General features: G+C 43.6%; 1 protein-coding gene across 2 annotated transcripts in view; it reads left to right on the forward strand.

Moving 5' to 3' along the window:
- Nucleotides 1-21477, forward strand: part of TBXAS1 (thromboxane A synthase 1) — a 197101-nt gene that overhangs the window by 95215 nt on the left and 80409 nt on the right. For both annotated transcript variants that reach the window (XM_033161799.1, XM_033161797.1), the window contains one exon: nt 14832-14948. In XM_033161799.1, the coding sequence (XP_033017690.1) occupies nt 14832-14948 (117 nt within the window). The remainder of the gene's footprint in view (nt 1-14831; nt 14949-21477) is intronic.

Here is a 21477-nt window from a genome sequence, read left to right on the forward strand (position 1 = left end):
ACCACATAAAATCGGAAATCACAGATTACTGTAACAGGGTTCCCCCCCCCTTGAATTGTCTCTGTAAGCCTGGCAACATAGAAAAGTTTAAAAATTAATACTGAAGATGCCTACTGAATCTCTGTTGGAGAAGCATTCCACAAAAGTGGACTGATAACCACTGAAGGCTTGGTTTTGTGTCAAGTGAGCCAATGTGTTTACCTGCCTTTCACCCCAAGGTCCCAGGGAGGGTTACAAAAAATAAAACACAATTGTAGAACAGTTTAAAGCAACTTAACAATCACAGAAATAAGATGGGTCCCAAAAAATATATCTTTTAAGTGTCACAAGCCAGGGTACAGAGGTGTGTCTTCAGCATTTGCTTAAAGCTATACAATGAGGGTGCCAGATACAACTCTGTGAGGAGGGAGTACCACAACTTTCAGGGATGTGGGTGACGCTGTGGTCTAAACCACTGAGCCTCTTGGGCTTGCCAATCAGAAGGTTAGGGGTTCGAATCCCCGCGACGGGGTGAGCTCCTGTTGCTCTGTCCCAGCTCCTGCCAACCTAGCAGTTCAAAAGCATGCCAGTGCAAGTAGATGAATAGGTACCACTGCAGCGGGAAGGTAAACAGCATTTCCATGCGCTCTGGCTTCCATCATGGTGTCCTGTTGCACCAGAAGTGGTTTAGTCATGCTGGTCCCATGACCTGGAAAAATGTCTGTGGACAAATCTCCACACCATAGTCACCATCTGGGGTCCTTTACCTTTTTTTACCACAACTTGGAGCCTGCTTCAAAGAATGCAACCTTGTGGGCCACTACCCAAGAAGGGAATGAGGAGCTATTTCAGGTATTTGGGGCATGAGTTGTTTAAAGCCCTAAGCAACCCTAACATGAGCATCTTAAATTGGGTCTGGAAACGAACTGTGAAGTAGTGCAGCTGTTTTAAAACAGGGATTATGTGAGATACAAATGGAACCCCAGCCAATGTTGGACTAAGTAAAGCAAAACTGAGAACTCAATAAAGAATGTAAAAAATAGCATTGAGATTTTCCTCGCTGAGGTAAATCACCTTTTCTGTCCTAACCACAAGCAGTGTGAGGTTGATGCCTGCTAATAACTGGACCTAAGAACATCAGATGGATTAGATACTGAATGGTGCTAATAATAGTGGCTGGCAGTGTGTGCAAAGCTCCCTTTCAGTGGCAAGTCAGATCAAGTACAAGTTAGATCAGAAATACTTGGGATGCAGCTGCACAAAATTATACTGCCTTTTGAAACTGAGCAAGCCTGTGAAACATCAGCTCCTAGGAAGTGATCAAAATTAGTCAGTGACAAAACAAAGCAAAGCAGATTTGTTTGGAGAGGAGGGTTGAATTGCAAATACGACACTGGCTGGCATAGTCCAGCCTCAAGGCCGTCAGACAAAACATACCCCAGAAACAAGAACAGTCTGAATATAGAGTGCACAATCAATGTTCAAAGTCTTTTCGCCACTGGACCCACAACATCCTTTTAGGGTGGGTTGGAAGGAGTTTGGTTAGGAGCAGGAATTCAGAACAGTCCGTACTGAAGTCTAGGACAGTGTTTTTCAACCACTGTTCCGCGGCACACTAGTGTGCCGCGAGATGTTGCCTGGTGTGCCATGGGAAAAATTGAAAAATTACTTTATATATAGTCAATATAGGCACAGAGTTAATTTTTAAACATGTTCTAATGGTGGTGTGCCTCGTGATTTTTTTTCATGAAACAAGTGTGCCTTTGCCCAAAAAAGGTTGAAAAACACTGGTCTAGGAACCCAGAACAAGTTGATGGCACATCCACGCTGGGGCATTCCACAAAGTGTTGCCGTTCGGCTTCTCCTCCCAGGAGCAGGGAAGACGCCTCCCTCTTGCCGGCACCAGCGGAAACAGTGGGATGGGCAGAGCACCACCTCATGAACTTCTACTGCCTGAGGTGGGCTCTTCATCTCATAAATGAGCCAGCTCTGATTCAAACACATTCTGCTGAGCATATGAGGACCTTTTTTCATCATGTATAAGCCTGGAGTAAGGTCATATCCAAACCATATTTTTAAAGCACATTTAATGTGCATGGCTTCCTTCAAAGAATCCTAGGAACTGCAGTTCATCCTCACAGAGCTACAATGCCCATCACCCTTTACAAACTACAGTTCCCAGGATTCCTTGAGGAAAGTCATGTGCTTTAGATGTGCATTGAATTTACTCTAATAGTATGGTGTGGATGTGAGTTAAGTTGCTGCATAAAAGCTCTAGAACAGCCTGCTACCCTCATATGATCACCGCTGTTTCAGGGGAGAGAGGAATCTGTAAGGAAAAGGTGGAGAGACATGCTTATGATAGGATTCTTTTTTTGTGCTCCTTCAGGGGAAGTGGATGGCAGATATTTTAGAGAAAGACACTGAGCAACTGCCTAGTCAATAAATCACCCTGACATACTAAGCCATTACTCTTTGAAGCAGGATTGTTACTTTCCTTCTGTGGTAGCTCATGCAGTTTCCTCTTCAGTGTGACATTTCTACAGTACATATCCCCCTCCCGACCCTCGTAAATATTACACAAAAGTGTGCACTGTTATTATTGTCTAGCATCAGCTGGTGTTGACCATTAGAAAGGATCGGGAGACTGCTTGATGGACAAGTGCAAGGCTTGGCAATGTGTTTTGGGCCTGCAGGCAAATTTGCAAATGGGACCAACAGTTGTGGGCACCATGCATGGACTACAAACAAACACACACACACACACACACACACACACACACACACACACACACACACTTCTCTTAACCCTCTCCCAGCAATTAGGCTTGGGTGAGCTTTCTGGAGAATACAGCTAGGAAGACCAATAGAAGCCTTTTTTCAAGCCTAATTGCAGCAGGAGTGGGACAGTTTTGGAGGGTTTGCAGCTTGGCAGGGGGAAGCCTAGAACAGTAGGAGGCTTCTTTCAAACCTCATTTCAGCAGCAGAACGGGCAGGAAGATGGGGCCGTGCAGGTGCCAGGCAGCATCTCTGCTGGTGTGCCTGAGGGCACCATACTGGCATCCCATGCACTAGTGTAACATTGGCACCACTAAAAAAACATCCTTTGACAAGGAGACGGGGCATAAATCTTTCCAGCATTTGCAGCCTGGATTATAATGATGAGAAACAATGCATTTCACTGAAGCACTGTGAATTACTTCTTCCTGTCGGGGAAGGAATATGGAAGAAGGAACACTGTCTCTATTTATAAAACTTCCAAGCTTGGGATCTGGAGTGTCAGGTTGATGTATTTCAGAATAGATGAAGACCTGAGAGTTGAGTGACTGAGAATATTTGCAAGACAAGCTGCTGATCATGAGCTGCACAAAGTTAACATCATTACTGCAGCATTACAGGGGAACGTGCTGGCTGACAAACTAGGCTGCCTGAATGAGGCCAAGTGTACTTTTTATAGGCACAGGAACAGTGCTGATGAGCATTGCAAATGCTGTGTGTAGGCCTTCTGGGCAGCAACATATACTTATGAAACATTGAAACTCCAGTGGAAGTACTTGGGAAGGTTACCCCACTCCATTTATCAGTTGTTGGAGGCCCTGTTGTAACTCTCGTCTCTTAAAGGCAGAGACCAGGTTTTCAGTGCCCTGCCTAGCATATTTGAGTATATGCCATCAATGAAAAGGAGTTTATTTTTATATTGAATACATGAGGAGGACTAGCCACAAGTAATGGGCTGCCATGTTTGTTAGCTATCATGGCATGGGCCTAGTCATCAAGAATGACCAGACCTCTAGGCATTTTCCATGGTGACACCAACACAATGGAATATATTGCAATCAGAAGTTTGCCTGGACATTTGGTGCTTTACTTTAACTTTTACTTAAAAGCCATAGTCATGTGTCATGGTGTGCTTACCCTAACTCCAGACAAAACTCCTCTAAGCTGAGGTAGTGAATATTTAGGTTTTGTCTTATCTGTAATGACTGTTGACTTGTACCATACAGAAGGTTACAACAGGCCTTATTGACTTGCCTTAGATGCTTATATCCTTTTCACACCTGTTGAGGAGGGAGCTGGAAGGTCTTCATTGAACTTCATTTTAAACCAAAACTTTTTTGAATCATTAGACTTTGCTAATTAAGTACTGTGACTCCCATTAAATTTAATTCATCTGAAACATGGACACCTTTTGTGAATTCCTAAGTATGAATTAAAAAGGTTAGGTGCTCTTCTTTGAAAATCTTGACATTAATGTATAATTCTCTACTCAGCTTTTCTACTCTATTAGTATCCGTATTTTACACAGCCTGGCATAGCTCCTTTAATTTTTCAGTTATTTTTTAGAATTACTTCATATATTTTATGAAACTTGCAACCGTTATTAGCAACCTGCAAGTTCAATGAAACAAGTTTTACAGTCCTCAAAAAAATACATCTTTGTGTCAAAACTAAGTCTATCGTAAGCAGGAAAATGTGATAATCTTTTGACCTGGTTAAATCTATCCATTACAATAATACCAGTTATTTTTAAGCTTTGTTTGATGATTTGCTTTCATAGGGATTATCACATTATTTTGTTTTGGGCTCGACCATTTAATTATTCTATTTTTGTAGTTCTGTAGCATAGGTCTTCACATACTGTGAGACTTCAAGAAAGGTTTTGTTGTGAAATACTTAATGCAGTGCACTGCATATAAATAATGTTAATATAAATATTAATTATAATACACTGCTTTTGATTCTGCTAGCTAAAGGGCAGTAATGGACACCAGTTCCGACACCCCAAAATGATGTGTTCTGTGGAAAATAAAATAGAAAATCCCAAAAACCTATAGAAGAAGAAGAAAAAAACCAGATTAACTAAAATATTTCTTTTTGTATTTTGTTCTTCCATCCATATGTTCTGGGAATACACTCCGTGGGTGTCTTTGCACCCGCGATTATTTGTATCTGGTTAATGTCAATAATATGCACTACTTAACGTATTCTTCCGAGTAAAAGCGAAAGTGAAAGCAGGACTCAGTAGGCGTCTTGCCACTGAGATCCCTCCGCTTAGACTTTTTGGCTCCAAAGGTTTAAACTTGTTAATGGTCAGTTAATCTGCTTCCCGCCCTTTTCAAGGGCAGCAACAGTGTTCTGATTGGTAAAAGTATTGATCATGACGTTGCTTGTTCGTTGTCAATAAAAGGCTGCGGCTCCCCGTTTTGGATAGATAGTCAGGATTCATCAGGGACTTCCGGCGGCGACGCCATTCCGGGTGGTCGTGGGCTGCTTCAGCTGCGAAGCGCCCAGTCCATCCCGGGGGTTGGAGCCCCGCTACCGCAAAGCGGGGCTCTGATGGGGTGCGGGAAGAGCGTCCCGCACCCTGGGCTCCCCGGCTGTGCCCGTTGTGGCTCCGAACCCTTCCCTCGCTTCCCCTGTAAAGGGGGAGTGGGGGTGAAGGGACTACGGAGCCGGGCTATAGGGGACATGCCCCAACCGGGATGTAAATGCGGCGACAAATCCCGAAATGAGCGTTGAAGTTCTACCTGTGATGCATGGATTTGAAGAACCCGGTGGTTGTGAGTACTGATTGGACTAGTTATTATGCTTTTTAGACGACCCGGGGTAAGGAGAAAGGCAGCCTGCCTCTCTTCGGATGAAAAAAGCTAACCAGTCTGAGTGACTGCTGCTACAGAACTGGTTATAAAGTATCTGAACTTTGATGAGTGAGACTGTTACAATTTCCCTTTGGGGAGTAAATTTGCGAAAGATATCTCCGTTTGAAGTGTCGGTCTTTGCACTCTGGCCTCAAGAAAAATGGCGATGAAAAGTTTAAACCGAGGCGAAAAACAACTCTCACAAAAGGAAGAACATAGAGACAGGAACTGCAATTTGACACCCCTCCCTCCCCCTCCTCCACTATGTTGAACTTTGTCTTCGAACTTGTCTGAATTCTGGATTAATGGATGAACAAAGGCTCACTGAGCTGAGACTGGAACTTCTTTATCAGAAAGTGAAAGTCTTGTGTGGGGATTTGAAAAGAAATATACTACCCACAGAGGAGGCTTTTAAAAGTTTTGACATTTGGAAGGAAACCTTGGCAAGGAGCTGAGAGGGTTGCTTGAAGGATGGAGAGAAATGACAGGGCGACTCCGGGAAAGGATTTCGTTTTTTGGGGGTGGCAGCCCCAAGACGATGACAAGATTTGTTATATCCAGACCCCGAGGTGTGAGCTCGGGGGCAAGGGACAAAGAATTAAGATATGTACAAGAAGAAGAAGAAGAATGGTTCAAAGAAACGGAGCAGCCGAAAGAAGATGAGTTGGATACCCTGAAGCTCGTGCAGAGAGTGTTCTGAACTGTGCCTGGATCTGTGGTTATTTGGGAAAAGACGGTATGGGAATCTGGCTCTGGGGTCACTAGGAGAAAGACAATGGACAGAGGGGGAGTGGGGTGAAGTATTAAGTAAAATTTAAATGGTTTGCTATGGTATTCTGAATCAGAGGGTGAAGACCGTTAGTTCTATTTAGCTTTTTTGTTTTTTAAATAAGAAAGGAGATATTTAAAGTTTTATGTTATTAGCAGCAGGTTAAAGGATAGAGGAGTAAGTATAGAATTTGATAAGAATAATTCATGAAGATTTATGATGATGTATTATGATGATGATGTATTACTAGCAAAACTAGTATAAGATGAAATATAGACTAAGTTGAGTAAGATGATTGCTGTATTTATATATATAACTGTGTTAACTTTTAGAAGAAGTGGTTAAAAAATAGATTAAGGATATAAAACCGAAGGTGAAAAGGCAGGGGAAGTCAATGGTCAAGATTTAGAAATAGAAATTTTTTTATAGGAAAGATTTAAATAAGAAAACTTGGCAATGTTTGTATTTGTTTTATGAGTGTATTGTTTTGTATTTGTATAAATGTAGGTGTGGGTGTGGGTATATGTGTTATAAGAAAAACGTCAATAAATTCTTATTAAAAAAAAAAGGATTCATCAGTCGTTCAGGTAGTCGGGGTTTTGGGGGAACGGGTTGGTTGGGGTGGTTGGCTTGGAAGCGCGTGCAGGAGGTAGAGAGGTTAGCTTGCGGAAGAATTGGCGGTAAAGGTTTAGCTAGCTTTAGCATTAGCATAGGTTAGTATTGCGGAAGAATTGGCGGTAAAGATTTAGCTAGCTTAGAGATTGCGGAAGAATTGGCGGGTTACACGGTCGGCTAGTTTAGGTAAGCTTAGAACAGTCGAGGCATAGAGAAAAGTAGAAGCCCACACGGGTTAGCCAAAGCCATCAAAGAAACAATGGTTGTCTGTCTTTATTTCGTCTTAATTTACATTTTTCATAGCTTACTAGCTCTCTTGCTTGCCGTAGTTTTGGCCACCTTTTATTTGGGTATGTTACTCAAGGGAACAACTTAGGAGGTCGCAAGTGCTTGCAGGTACATTTATGAGGCAACTTTTCATCTGAACTACTCATGCACCCTTCAGATTCAGCCTGGCGGACAACGGCGCGGTGTGAGTCAAACTCCGGAATTACTGGCCGTTCCCGTTCGCAGGCTTGGCCGGCGCCCGTGCAAGGACGCACGTGAGGCGCTGGCCGCAGATCCCCAGCAACTGGTATCCCGTGTGCCAGTTGACCTTATCCTGCACACGGGAGGCTCCAGCAAAGAATCCCCGCAATAGGTACCATATTTGTTTCTTTGTTACCAAATTACATTTTATGGAGTAAGGCTGCAAAACATGTTCCTGGAGTAAGTCCCACTGAGCTCAATGGGGCTTACCTCTGAGTAGTAGGGGATTGTACTGACAAGCCTGAATCCGAGTTACTTATAACACTCTAAGGCAGCATTCTCCGGCTTTGATGGCCTCCATATGTTTTATACCATAATATCTATCACTGACGATTCACCCTGCTGGTGGGACCCATTGACCTTGTAGTTCAAAACATCTGGAAGACACTAGGTTTGGAAAGACTTCAGGGATGCTTCCGCCCAATTATACTGCAGTTACTCCAGAGTAACTCCAGGACTGTGTTCTTGCCCCAACTCTCTTTGGCATATTCTTTTCTCTGTTGCCATTATATGCCTTCAGCTCGATTGAAGACGGTGTGTACATCCATTCAAGGAGCGACGAGGGTCTGTCAACCTAGCACATTTCCACACCAAGACAAAAGTGTGGTGGGTCCTTATCTGAGAGACGTTGTTTGCAGATGATACAGCCTTGACAGCACACTCCAAGGAACTCTACAGAGACTCATCCGTACTGCCCAAGCTTGCAGGGAGTTTAGCTTTACCACCAGCCTGATGAAGACCAACTTCTTGGGTCAGGACATTGCCAGCACTCCACAATATGTCTCCCTGGGCTCCACCATAACCAACAACCTTTCCATTGATGCTGAGCTGGACAAGCATATTGCCAAGGCAGCTATGACGATGGCTTATCTGTCTGAAATGGTATAGGAGAATGTGATGCTAATGACCAATACCAAGATGAAGGTCTACCAGGCTCATGTGTTGAGCACACTGCTTTATGGTAGTGAGACATAGGCAGCTTACACCTACCAGGAGTAACACCTCAATGGGCATCACATGAAAGGACAGAGTCTCAAACCAAGATGTGCCCTCCCACCCCACGCCCACATTCCAAGCATGTTTGCACTCCTGTCTCAGTGTGCATGCCCTGTCTCAGTGATGTCTGTGTTGGTTTAGCCATGTCCATGGAATGAAAGATGGCAGGATCCCCAAGGACGTGCTCAACAGGGGGCTGGCTTCTTGCATCTGGCCCATTGGTAGGCCAACTCTACATTACAAATATGTCTGCCAACATGACATGAAGGCTGGCAACATTACCCTGCCATGTGGGAATCCCTTGAGATGACCGCAGCACCTAGAGACAGTCAGTCAAGTTGTGTGTCCATAGCAGTGACCAGAGAGGAATGACTGCTGGGAGGAGTGTAGAAAGAAGAAACGCCATGGTACATCTGCATCAGCACAACCAGACACCTTCATCTACCCCAGCTGCAACAAAGCATGTCTCCCCAGTATAGTTTATACAGCCACATCAGGCGTTGTAATTCTCCAATAGTTTGACTTTACCCCAAAGGTGCGCTCTTCCAGTGTCTCCCAAGACAGATGGATGGCAACCAACCAGTACTCCAGCGTCATATCCTACTTTTCAGTTTATGTCTGCGTTGAATAGCTAACTGTAGGGATGGGTGGATAGTTATGTGTTTGGTGTACTACTTATAGGTAGCTCTTTTAGAGCTATATCATCTTTATAATTTAATATTCAGAGTCTTAAGCAACACACCCTTCCCCTCCAAGAAACTTTGATGGGGTGTGTTGTGAAGATTTAGCTGCTGATGGAATTCAACAGAAATTAGTGAGGCAAGGGTTAGTATTACCTTTTTTTGCCTCAGCTAATACAAAGTTCTATCCTTGTTGGAAATGAATAAACTTTTTTTTGTAAATCGGGTATCTTCTATTATGTTGGTTGGTATTACTTTGGGAAGGAAAGAGGAAAGAAACTTCAGCTGCTTGAAGAAAGATTTATTTCAGGCTGGATGTGTTTTGAAATAATTCTTCTTTGGGGGCACATTTTGTATAGCAATTTCTATCAAGTAAATAAACCGCGATAGCAACGCCAATTGATTATTCCAAATTGCCTAGGGCCTGATATAAATCTTTGTTCAAGCACCTGATTTTTTTTTATCTGCTTCCCCTGTGTTTCCACAGTTTTGTGATGATTCTTTGTGTGTATGTGTATTACTTTGGACATCTGTCCTAAATGTATATGTAAACTATTTCAGCTAAAACATTAACTGAACCAAGCACACCTCCATTCCATCTCTTTATCACAAACACCACTGTATCCTAGCTGTTGAGCTCCAGCCCCGCTTTGCTCCAGTGACAGTATATACATACCTTCCAAACGTTTTCAGACCCCAAACCAGGATGCACCTCTTCTGGTCTCCACTCCCAGGTGAGTCATGTGATCCAACGCCTCGCTCTCGGGCCCCCCCCCAACAGTTTCTTTGGGGGGGGGAGATCTCACGCAGCACTGAAGATTGTGGCCCTGGAAGAAGCAGCGTGAGAGCACAGCAGCCAAAATGGCCGGCACGATTTTGTGCAAAGAAAGGGATGTCACATTTTTTCTAGGGTGGGAGGACTACACTCTTCATCCACAATCAATGAGTGGCAACTGAAGAGGATAGGATGGGATTGATTGCATATCAAGGATTGCTGTTTGATGGCAGGTGTGGTTGGAGGTTGAACTGGACTGTCTAATGCACCTGTCTCATGGTGCACCTGCAGTGTGTTCATTGGCAACTAAGACTGGCACAAACTGACGACATAATGGGTTTATGTGAGCTTCAGGGATCACTGAGCAATTAGACCACAATGTCTGCCCTTTGGGTCTGGCCTTACCCTGCCTTATGGTTGTTAAGTAGTGGTGTCAGCATATGGGATGTGGGTGGCACTGTGGTCTAAACCACTGAGCCTAGGGCTTGCCAATCGGAAGGTCAGCGGTTCGAATCCCCGTGACGGGGCGAGCTCCCATTGCTCGGTCCCAGCTCCTGCCCACCTAGCAATTCGAAAGCATGTCAAAGTGCAAGTAGATAAATAGGTACCGCTCCGGCAGGAAGGTAAACGGCGTTTCCGCGCACTGCTCTGGTTTGCCAGAAGCAGCTTAGTAATGCTGGCCACATGACCTGGAAGCTGTACGCCGGCTCCCTTGGCCAGTAAAGCGAGATGAGTGTCGCAACCCCAGAGTCGTCCGTGACTGGCCTCCAGGGATGGTGGAGAAATCTGTTTCGGATCACAAATTATATCTAGCAAATTCCCAGTCTTCGAATTGATGACATCCTTTGAAATTGGCCAAATTTTGCAATGCAGTTCTCCAAAAAACCAGTGTTTACAAAAATATCATTATTATTAGGTTAAAATATGCATGAAAATAAGTACATTGTAGTGAAGATAGCATTACTACTGGGAAAACCATAGCTTTTCCCAGTATTAATGTACAGAAGTGAGAGCTGGACCATCAAGAAGGCTAATCGCTGAAGAATTGACTCCCTAGAAAAGACCCTGATGTTGGGAAAGATGGAGGGCACAAGGAGAAGGGGACGACAGAGGATGAGATGGTTGGACAGTGTTCTCGAAGCGACTGGCATGAGTTTGGCCAAACTGCGAGAGGCAGTGAAGGATAGGCGTGCCTGGCGTGCTCTGGTCCATGGGGTCACGAAGAGTCGGACACGACTGAACAACAACAACAGTGAAGATAGCATACAAAAGGAGATACTGCTTGCAAAAATATGTGCATTAGTCAGAACTGCATACCAAATTGTGCTTATTAGGATAAATTCACATTGAAATGCTAAAGAGCTTTCATGAGGATTTAAAACAAGCCTCAAATTGCTGTAGAAATGTGGAAAACTGACCTGACCTGGTGGTCTCATGTGCCCTGAGATGACTTCTTTCCCCCCCAGAGCAGCGGTTTTAGGTTTCTCTGGCTCATGTCCAACAATACCCACCACTCAATTGATGAAGTATGCTATTGTATTTTGTAAAACTTGGTTTGCGTCTTTGGTTTTGCAAAACTAGTGTGGGGAACAAATACAGATAATGAACTCTTGCATTCTGTCCAGCCCTCTGGTTCATTGTAGTAGCAAATGCTCTTAATTCTTCTTTTCAACGGTCTCTTATAAACCTTATTTACTGCTGGACTCTTGCCTCTTGTAGCATTATTATATTGTATAGACATAAGGGCTCATTTTGGTGGGACATGAAAATAACTTAATTATCACTCCCTTGGTAATGATGGGACATTGAATGCTGGTTGGAAAAGAAAAATGGAAAATTAGGGGAATGCAATAGAGGGCACCCTAGAAAAGGGTGTGGCTGACTGGAACCCTGAAAAGGTTCACTCCTGTTAGGAAGGAGCATTTTGTTAGACGTTTCACTTATTAATTTTTTGTTGTTACTGCTATAGCACCTTTAGTCTTTCTTTCAAGGAACTCACAATCTTACATTTGACAGAGGGGAGGCAACAGTGGAAGGGGAACGAGATGGAGACAGAGATAAACAGGAGAAAAATATGTGTTTATTTTCAATAAACATCCTTTGAATTACTTACAGTAGGATATGGAGACTTAGGACTTTTTCCTAAAGCCTTCACAGAAAAGATGGGCTTTGATGAGGGATTTGATGGGAATGAGCAGTTATAGAATATTCAGCTGATAAATCAGAATAATCACCTGACTGCAGGTGACTTGAAAGAAGTGGGGAGAGAAAGAAGTGGCGGAGCACCGAGACCGATAATTTGTAGTTGCTTTCATGTGTTCAGAAATGCTCACTTAAAGCATTTTATATTTCTCTCTCTCCTCTGTGGAAGAGAAGACACTGCAATTCATCCTGCACTGAGGCACTTATCCCTGCACTGAGCTCAGTTTTGTCCTGGCCTGTGTGAAGCAATAACACACATTATGCAATGAACAGCAAAAGTGTTTGTGGTGAGATAAGGAAAGCTTGACAAATGCAGTATTCAGTGTGGTATCAGGTCTATGGGCTCTTCAAAGAAGCCTGGTTCAGGGCTAGCCTGGCTAAGATGTCAAGTTATTTGAGGGGTGGCACTGCAACCACTGGGTGGTATAAAAGGCACATCCCAGGATCCATTACAATCCAGGCATCTTACTCCCCCCCCACTCTTATGTGTGTTCTACTTGCACATGACTGGACATGGTGCTGGGAAATTTATAAACAAATAGAATCATACCAGGAAATGGTGGGAGAGAGCTGGAGGTGTTGGGTTGTCCAGGGGCAAGAACGACCCCCAGGCATAATGCTGGAACGATTCCAGCCCGTCTCTCCCATCAGTGTCCAGCATGCAGCTCTAGTGAGTTCTGACAGCCCTTCCTGACGTGTAATAATGTCTTATGTCTTGGAGACACTGAGCACATAATTCACAGTCCAGCAAAGATAAAACGCAGATGGACTAAGGCTGAGGCTGTGTGCACTAAAACTACTTTATTAAGCATAAGGCAGAACAAAGGAAAACATGTCTCCTCTCGCTGAGAGAAGTCCGAAGAAGAAGTGAACAACAAACGGAAACTGAATACGGTAAATTGTTAGGATATTGGTACAGACCGAGCTGCAAAAGCAGCAGCGAGGCTGGTATGACTTGTGTTTTTTCCCATGAGAAAGACAGGTGTTTTGTCTTTCTCAACCATGTGATGTTATTGTATATCTTTACTTTCACTTTCAGTTCTGGCTCAAGAGAGAGAGAGATGCTAGATGCATTATGCACAGCTCTGACTTACTGAGCTGGCAAGCAGAGACAAACTCTGCATCTTATCTACAATAAAATAGTTTAGCCTTAATGGCTTGTGTGTGTTGTTCTTCACGCTGGGGAACAATTGCATATCAATGTGCCACTGGACTTGAGTAGCCAGGAGTGCACCCAGGCTTCATCCCTACCTGGGGGGTCAGTCTCACAACTTGCCCCAGCGGGACGTTTGCTAACATAAACATCCGCTCCTGTGATTCCAACAATCTTTTCTGGAATGCATAACACAGACCTGTGATCTGCACAGTGAGAGGAATAGAAAACCCAACAGGAGGGACCTCGTGGCTCACGAGGAGACCCTCTCCAGAGCCCGAAGAGAAGGGCAGTGAGGGCAGAGGAAACCCCGAAGAGACTTGAGGCACAGTGGGGCTTTGTTTAGGCTATTAACAGCTGATGCGCAGGGTAGAGCTGCCACTTTCTCACGTGTCCTCCAGCCTGCAGCCAGTTTTGGTTTGGATTGAAGAAAGAGCAGGAGAGCAGGGGGAAATAGGCATTTAGAAACGTTTTATAGGGTGCTCCCAACTTCACACAATTTCACTTACACACACAGGGGCTGGAATGTGCCTCCCATGTAAGTACTCCTATAGTGCAAAGGATGCTCAGGTGAAGCTACTGGATCACATGTGGGCATGACTTGAGATCGGTACCCTAGCATTCTCTCTATAGCATTGCAAAGGATTCTGGGTGGACCTCTTAGATCGGGATGGGGATTCTCAGGCTGTGGGTCAGATGTGGCCCTTTGGGCCCCCCTCTATCTGGGCCCTTCTCCAAGCTGCACCCTTCCCCAGCCACACATTCTCACCTAGCCGGCCCAGTTGTGCTGCCACACACTGCCCTTCCCCCTGGGCTGCTGCACTGTCAGCAGGTGAGCAGCTGTGCAACTTTTGAATGGGAGAAGAAATACTGTGTGGCCACATTAGGAGTTGACAAGTGTGATTTCGGAGGACATCCATGCCACTGTTCCGGTGGCTCCCTGAAGTGTTACACCAGTTGGTTGTAGAGCGCACTTTTGTTCCACAGGCACTTGGAGCGTTCTTGGATGTTCACCCAATGTGCACCAGACCTCTGCAGATACAATGAGTCTAATCTGAGCTAATTTCTTGACCAGCTGCATGTAGCTCATTTGTTACAGCACGAGACTCTTAATCTCAGGGTTGTGGGTTCAAGCTCCACAAAAGATTCCTGCATTGCAGAGGGTTGGACCAGATGGCCCTCGTGGTCACTTCCAACCCTATGGTGAGGGGTGGAAACTTCCTGGCTGGCTTTCAGGTGTACTGGAGTGTCCCTGGGAAAGATACACCTGTCTTTCTGTGGTGCCTTTTCCAGCAACATGCAACATACTGAACTGAGAGTTTTGCAGAGAATGCCATGTTGACACTCTCTTAAGAGTGCTGGAATATGAACGTTATCTTAGTTTTTCACTATTTAACTGCTTTTGTCTTTTCCAGTGATAATTAGTTCAATTTCTATTAAAAAGAGATGGATTTTTTGTTTTTAAATGTACTTTTCTGTCTCTTCCTTCAATTAGACTCCAGTCTTGGCTTCTAAGCCTGTTGCAGACAGCCTTCTCATGCTGCGTGACAAGAGGTGGAAAGATGTCCGAAGCCTGTTGACCCCAGCCTTTGGTGCTGCAAAGACGAAAGAGGTAAGATGCAGGAGGCAGGTGCTGTGATTCCATGCACAAGAAGCTTTTCTTTTTCTTCTTGCTGGATGTTTCCCAAGTGTGTGATGTTTAGATGACTGCGTAATTAATGGCTGTCAGTCATCCACTGACAAACTGTTTAACGCCTCGCTGCTTTGCCTGTGTAAAGTCATTGCTCCTTTTGGGCTGAAGGGTTTTTGTTTTGTTTTGTTTATCAGGCTGTTTATCAGAGAACCAAGTGTGAGTTTTCTTTTGTGAATTCTTTGTCCCATTTGTCTATGCTCTTCGAGAACCCAGCAAACTTTGGCTCCTGACATCTCTACAGATTGCAAAGGAGCAAATTCTGTGACATCGGAAACTCCCGAGGGTACAAGAGCTAGAAAGCTAGGACAGTTTGCAACCAGAGAGCAAGTTACGTAAAATAAAATTACCCTGCATGGTTGGGATAGCAATATTTGGTTAGTATTCTCGGATTGTTTTGGTTAGAACTTGATGGAGAGATGTCTCTCATTGCCTGCATTTTTGTGGGTCTGTCGTTTGTTTTTATATGACCGTTCAAGAATGCAATTGTGTGAGAGCAGGCAGCGGTGACTGGTTTGGGAGGTACTTCATTTAATGTAGTTTAGCATACCACGTCAATAGCATGTGTGGGAGGTCAAAGAACAATTATTTGGCATTATGAATGAAAGTCCATCTCCTCCAGATTGGTCTACTTTAGATTGACAGCTGCTTTAGGGCCTCAGGCAGAGGGGGTTCTTTCCAGTAGTGGGTGGGGCAGGGGTGCTTACCTGTTGTTGTACACCATCCCTATCTCTGAACAGTGCAAGATTCCAGGGGTTCCAGCTGTGTTTCCTCTTGGAAATGAGGCACAACAGAGACAGTGGAGGAGGAGGGAGGGGTCCTATCCATTTGCTGTATCACACAGAGTTCCTTTGATCCATTGGCTTTCCTAACGGCTCATCACCCCAGGCTATATCCTAGACATAGGAAATTTTGCCTAGCTTGGTTAGCTCTTCACACATGTTTTTCCCAGAGGATTTAGAAGTGTCTAGTACACAACCTAATGCACAGGGTCTGGCTTAACAACATACTTGTCTGTCAACCCAGTTTTCATACTCCAAGCATTGATTAAATTCTAACACATGCTGGACCCAGAAGTTTAGGGTGACTCGCACCCACAAACTCGTTACACTAATATTACTATTATAACCATGATATATTATAGAAGTTGTTTATTTTAAAGTCATTGTGATTTTTTTAAAAAATATTGGATCAGATTGTTTAATGTTTGATGTTTTATTATGTATTGGAAGCCACCCAGAATGACTGGGGAAACTCAGCCAGATGGGTGGGGTATAAATAAATAAATATATTATTATTATTTTATTATTATTATTATTAAACACTAATATTACTACAGGCTTGTTGTAAGGATGGCAACTAGACAGCCCCTATATTATTGTGCTCCTCATGCTACTTTTAAAACTAATATGTGCACTTTCTCATTAATTGTCTTGTGTCTCATCATGTATGCCAGTGTGTACTTCTATCTCATGAGTGCAGTACTCATGAGATATCAGGGTATACTGGTAGACCTCTGGGTGATTTTTGGTAGATGGGCAACAGTTCTGGGATTCTAGTTGTTTAACAATAGCAGCAGCAATAGGACCTTTCACACCTAAATTAAGTTGCTGAAATGAAGAAAGTAAACCAGGAGTCGATTTTCATTTGAAAGGACTGTGAGCTCAGTTAAATCCTGGGACTGAAAACAAGTTCATCCAAAGAAACCCTGTTCTTTAATTTGAACTGTATGTCTTTTGCACAAGACTCTGGTTGACAGATCTTGTTCTTGTAAGAAAGCAAAACCAAAATAGATCTGAGAGGCATGAAGTCTACCCACCCATCGTCTAGCACATGACCAGTCCCGACAGTGTAGCAGTTTCATGCATGCCAGCTGAGCTTTCTCTTTTTCAGGTGTGGCAGAGTGACTGTTTCCCCATACGATTGTGGGGCTCCATCTGGTGCATGCAGAGGGCTCTAGATTGCAACTTGCAGCTTCAAACTAACACAGTAGCCATGGTTATAGCTTGCATGTACTGTGTACACAGTTCCATTGGCTCAATACCTATTTTACTCATACCAACCCAGGAGTGCTAATAGGAAATACACCTTTCTGGCAAAAGTGGAGTCCTGCGCAGTGCTGGTGATTTATTTTAGCTTTCATGAGTAACCTGACCTTAACCATTGCCTGCCACAGAAAAATAAAGTCTTTGTTGTCTCCCTTACTGATCATTGGATAGTTACAAGCTCTCTTTCATGTATAATGCATGCAACACTGAAACAAAGTGCATGTTTGTGTTTGATAGTTGTTATTTTTTTATTCTGATAGCAATAAGTTGCTAGACTATAACAGAGCTGCAAGGCAAATTCTTCAGACTGGACAGGAGTTATCTTAGTATTCCAGCGCGGCTGATTTCTCCGTACATTTTTCAAGCAGTGGGAGACTCAATTTAGACTGCGACAAACTTCCAGTGACTTTTGATTAAAATCCAGAGAAATGCCTCAAAATTCATCCCTGAAAGGAAGGTGGAATTCTCTTCTTATATAATTTTAGACTCAAAAAGTAAACATGTTCCTCACTCCAGTGCCTGTTCTTTGGTTCTAAAAATTTTCCACTGGTCAGGAGCCTGTGTTGTTTTGACATGCTGCTGTCGAAATCCACAGTAGCATCTAAATGTGTCTGGCTCCTTTAGCTCTATAGACAGCTGTTGCTTAGCAACACCAGCTGTCACCTCCTTATTATGGTAAATTCTAATTGGCCATAAGCCTGGCACGGACTCCTGATTAATCAGAACTGACAATATCATTGGTTATGCACCTAGACAACTGACTCTGCCCCCCCCCCACGTTTGATAGCAAATTTAATAAATCCTTAGGATTTTAAGGGTGTGTGAATGTGTTTGTTTGTGTGTGTGAACAATAAATTCAAAGGCCTCTTCAGTAAATGAGGGTGGGGGAGCCGAAAAAGATAGTTTTGCATTGCCTTGGCAGAAATTAATCTCCCTTACAGTGGGTCATCATTGGCACAGGGAAAATCCTTGCCTCCAGTTTTACTTCTGTTTTTATACCTAACAAAAGATAAGGCCCCTGGTATGTGCAGAGCAACCCCTGCCGGCATGAGTCAGACATACTTTAGCTGCACAAATGGTTCCTTGGACATTGTGCTTTGCAGGGATGGATGTCTGTGTTTACTGAGTTAATTATTTAAAGGAGAGAAGGGAACACACACTGTTGTGTCTCATGCTGTATGGCTGTTAAGGGGCAGTACCAACTGCTATCAAGGGAAAGAGAGCAGAGACTCGTACATGGCAATTGCAAACTGCCAAAACGAAAAAAAGCAGCAGCGACAACAGCAGAGTCTTGCGGCACTTCAATATTTATTATGGCATAAGCCTTGGTCCACTGCATCAGATGCAGCAGGAGTTCTAGTTCATGAAACCTTATCCCACAATTAATGTGTTAGCCTTCTAGGTGCCACAGGACTCTTTCTCAGTGTTGCTGCCACAAGCTAACACAACTCCCTCTCTTTAAACAGTTTGGTTTTTTTGTGGTGGTGGTGGTGGTTTTGTTACAGTAACAGTTCTATTCTTAGCTCCTTGTTTTAAATCAGGAATAGAGGAAGCTGCTTTATACTCATTCAGACTCTGGATTCATCTAGCTCTGTATTGCCTGCACTGACTGGCAGTGGCTCTCCAGGGTTTCAGGCAGGGGTCTACACCTACCTGGCCTACCTGGAGATGTTGGGGATTGTAGCTGGAATCTCTTGCATGCAAAGTAGATACTCTGCCATTGAGCTACCGGTAATTCCCCATTCTCCAATTCTGAATATTTTTCCTGTCGACAGGATATTCTAGTTTGTAGCAAATGGGGGCCTCCCCTCCCTTTTGCTGTAAATACTGGCAACAGAGACTGGAGAAGCCAAAACAGTGATTCAAGCACACATCAAAGTATATCTGATGTGCCTTTTTCTTCTTTTCAGAAGCATTCAATTTCCCGTGCAGAAAGTCCCCACAAGAACCACTACCGGGTACTTTCATTCTTTTTAATGCCAACATGAGTGGGCTGCCTCCTGAAGCGGCCCTAAAAATGATTTCCCCTCCTTTTTGTATCCCCCCCACCCAATTTTTCTGTTTTCTAAAATGCATTTTCATTTTATTTTACATTTGCAGGTTTAAGGAACTTTTTAATAGTGCTAATGCCTCATGAGGGAAACAGCCTTTGCCTTTTAAATTCAGGTGATATTATTGCCTGTTCCTGAAAAGAGCCCTGTGTCTAAAAACACTGTCCCGTATAGCTGTAGTGATTATCTGAGTGACAAGAACATTAGACGTAAGAAGCAGGGGCACCAAGCCAAAGGGGGCATTGTTGAGGGGAGGAGAAGGGAGGCACCGCTGGGGTAGGGGGGAAATTTTGTCCTTGCACAGGGTGCCATATTGCCTAAGTCCATCCCTGTGGGAAGAGCCCTGCTGAGTTAGGTCAAAGGCCCATCTAGGCCCTCACCCTAGATGGTGCCAGTGGGAAGCTCAAAAGCAAGACATGGCTGAAATAACCCACTATCCTTTCCCAGCAACTGGTATTCAGAATCAAACATAGACTGCCTCAGATCCTGGAGGTAGAATATAGCCGTCATGACCTTGAGCCACGGATAGCCTTATCTCTGTTAATTTCCCTTTTAAGGCCTTATAAGTTGGTGCCCATCACCACATAATGATCATCACCTTGCTGAAGTGATGGCAGTATCCACACATGTAAGAGGGTGGCATCAACAGACTCAGGGATACTCTGAACTTTACACTCCCACCCTACCCCCCAAATCTGTAGGGCAAAAATATCCTTCAAAAAGCACCCCTACGAGGACCGAGCATCCTCAGAAGCCACTAAATGCTGCATCTGTTGGTGAAGGGGCTAAAGGAAGGCATGTCTGGCTGGCTTGAGCACTGCATAGCAGCACTCCACACTGCCACAATTTGTTGATAGTCCCACCTGTCTAAAACTATTTCCCATGAAAGCCAGGAAAAGATTTTTGGTTGACAAGGATAAGGTCCCTTTTTTGTCTCCATAATCTGTCTGTATTGTACCTTTTTTTATCTGATGAAGCCATTGTTAAGGCTACACGTAATATATTTTAACATTATTATGTAGATATATGTGTAAAGGCTTAGTCCTCACAATAAACTTTATTCGTATTCCTAAAACTATTTCTAAATTAATCTTTTTTATTTAAAAAAATGCATGAAGATTAAATATGGACTGATTTATCACAGGGTATGAGTATTTTCCTGTTCATATGAACCAAGAATCTCAGCTCTTATGATCTGCATTTATACATATACACATTTTTGACAACATGAAACACCACAACATGTCCTAAAGCATAAGTATAGCTGAGGGTTGTGGTTTGAGGAGTTTTAACTCCTCTCATTTTGCCTGGCTACTACTTGGTTTAGAAGCCAACCCAAAATTTCTCCCCCAAAATCAATATTTGTCCATTTCTATAATTCCTCCCCTCTCTTTTATCCTCTTGCTGTCAACGCTACACTCAGAGCATCTCCAGCGATAGAAATACTAAACTTTCTTTTTAGCATCGCTCCCGCTGTAGCTAAACTAAGTTCTACAAAACTGATTAAGTGCATGGGTCTATCTCTCTCTCACACACATGCTTAAAAACTGGTGTTTTTGTTCTCAGTGCTCGTACTTATGAATTGGTGGAATCAGCTTTTACCCCTTCCTACCTATCTTGGTCAAAAGAACTCAAGTGACGTGAGGTAGCGGTTTCTTTGGCGCATGGTGTGAAAGTGTTAAATGCTTGGCTTAGTACGTTCCATGGCTTGGGTTCAATACAGTACATTCTGTGGTTCAGGGGGGCAGGCTGTTACTTATGCCAGCTCTTGAAATTGCACAAGGCAGTTAAACAGCGCCATAAAGCCCTTTTCTCACATACCAATTCTTGCTTTTGTACTGTATAGAACAACTGGGGGAGAGAGGGGCAGCATTCTGCCCTGCTTTTCAGTGCTTCATGCACCACTTCTTTTCACCATTTTGTGTTGTGGCAACATGCAGCACAACACTAAACTGTTGCACCTTCAGACCAAACAGACTGAACAAATCCCAGTCGAAGCATGATTAAATGCTACATGGAGTTTAGAGTTCGGGGTGCAAACAAACAAACACACACAAAATTCTGCAAACCAAATGTACTTATGAGTTCTATTTATGCTGCCCAATCTTTCTTTTTTCAGCCTTGCCAGCTGACTTAAGAAGCCAGAAGCCCGTCTGACATACTAATTGATGTGTTTTTTTCAGAACAGGCTCATGTGTGCAATGATTTTGACATGAACAAAGGAAATTTGAGGGGGGTACGCTGTTTCTTGAGCATCCAGCCTATGCAACCAACACATACCCTGGCGATATGGTTTATAACTATCCTTCTTGAAACTCATTTTCTTTTCCCTTTTTCCTTGACAGGGTAGGG

This window comes from Lacerta agilis, chromosome 10, assembly GCF_009819535.1.
Source record: "Lacerta agilis isolate rLacAgi1 chromosome 10, rLacAgi1.pri, whole genome shotgun sequence".
Taxonomy (NCBI): Eukaryota; Metazoa; Chordata; class Lepidosauria; order Squamata; family Lacertidae; genus Lacerta; species Lacerta agilis.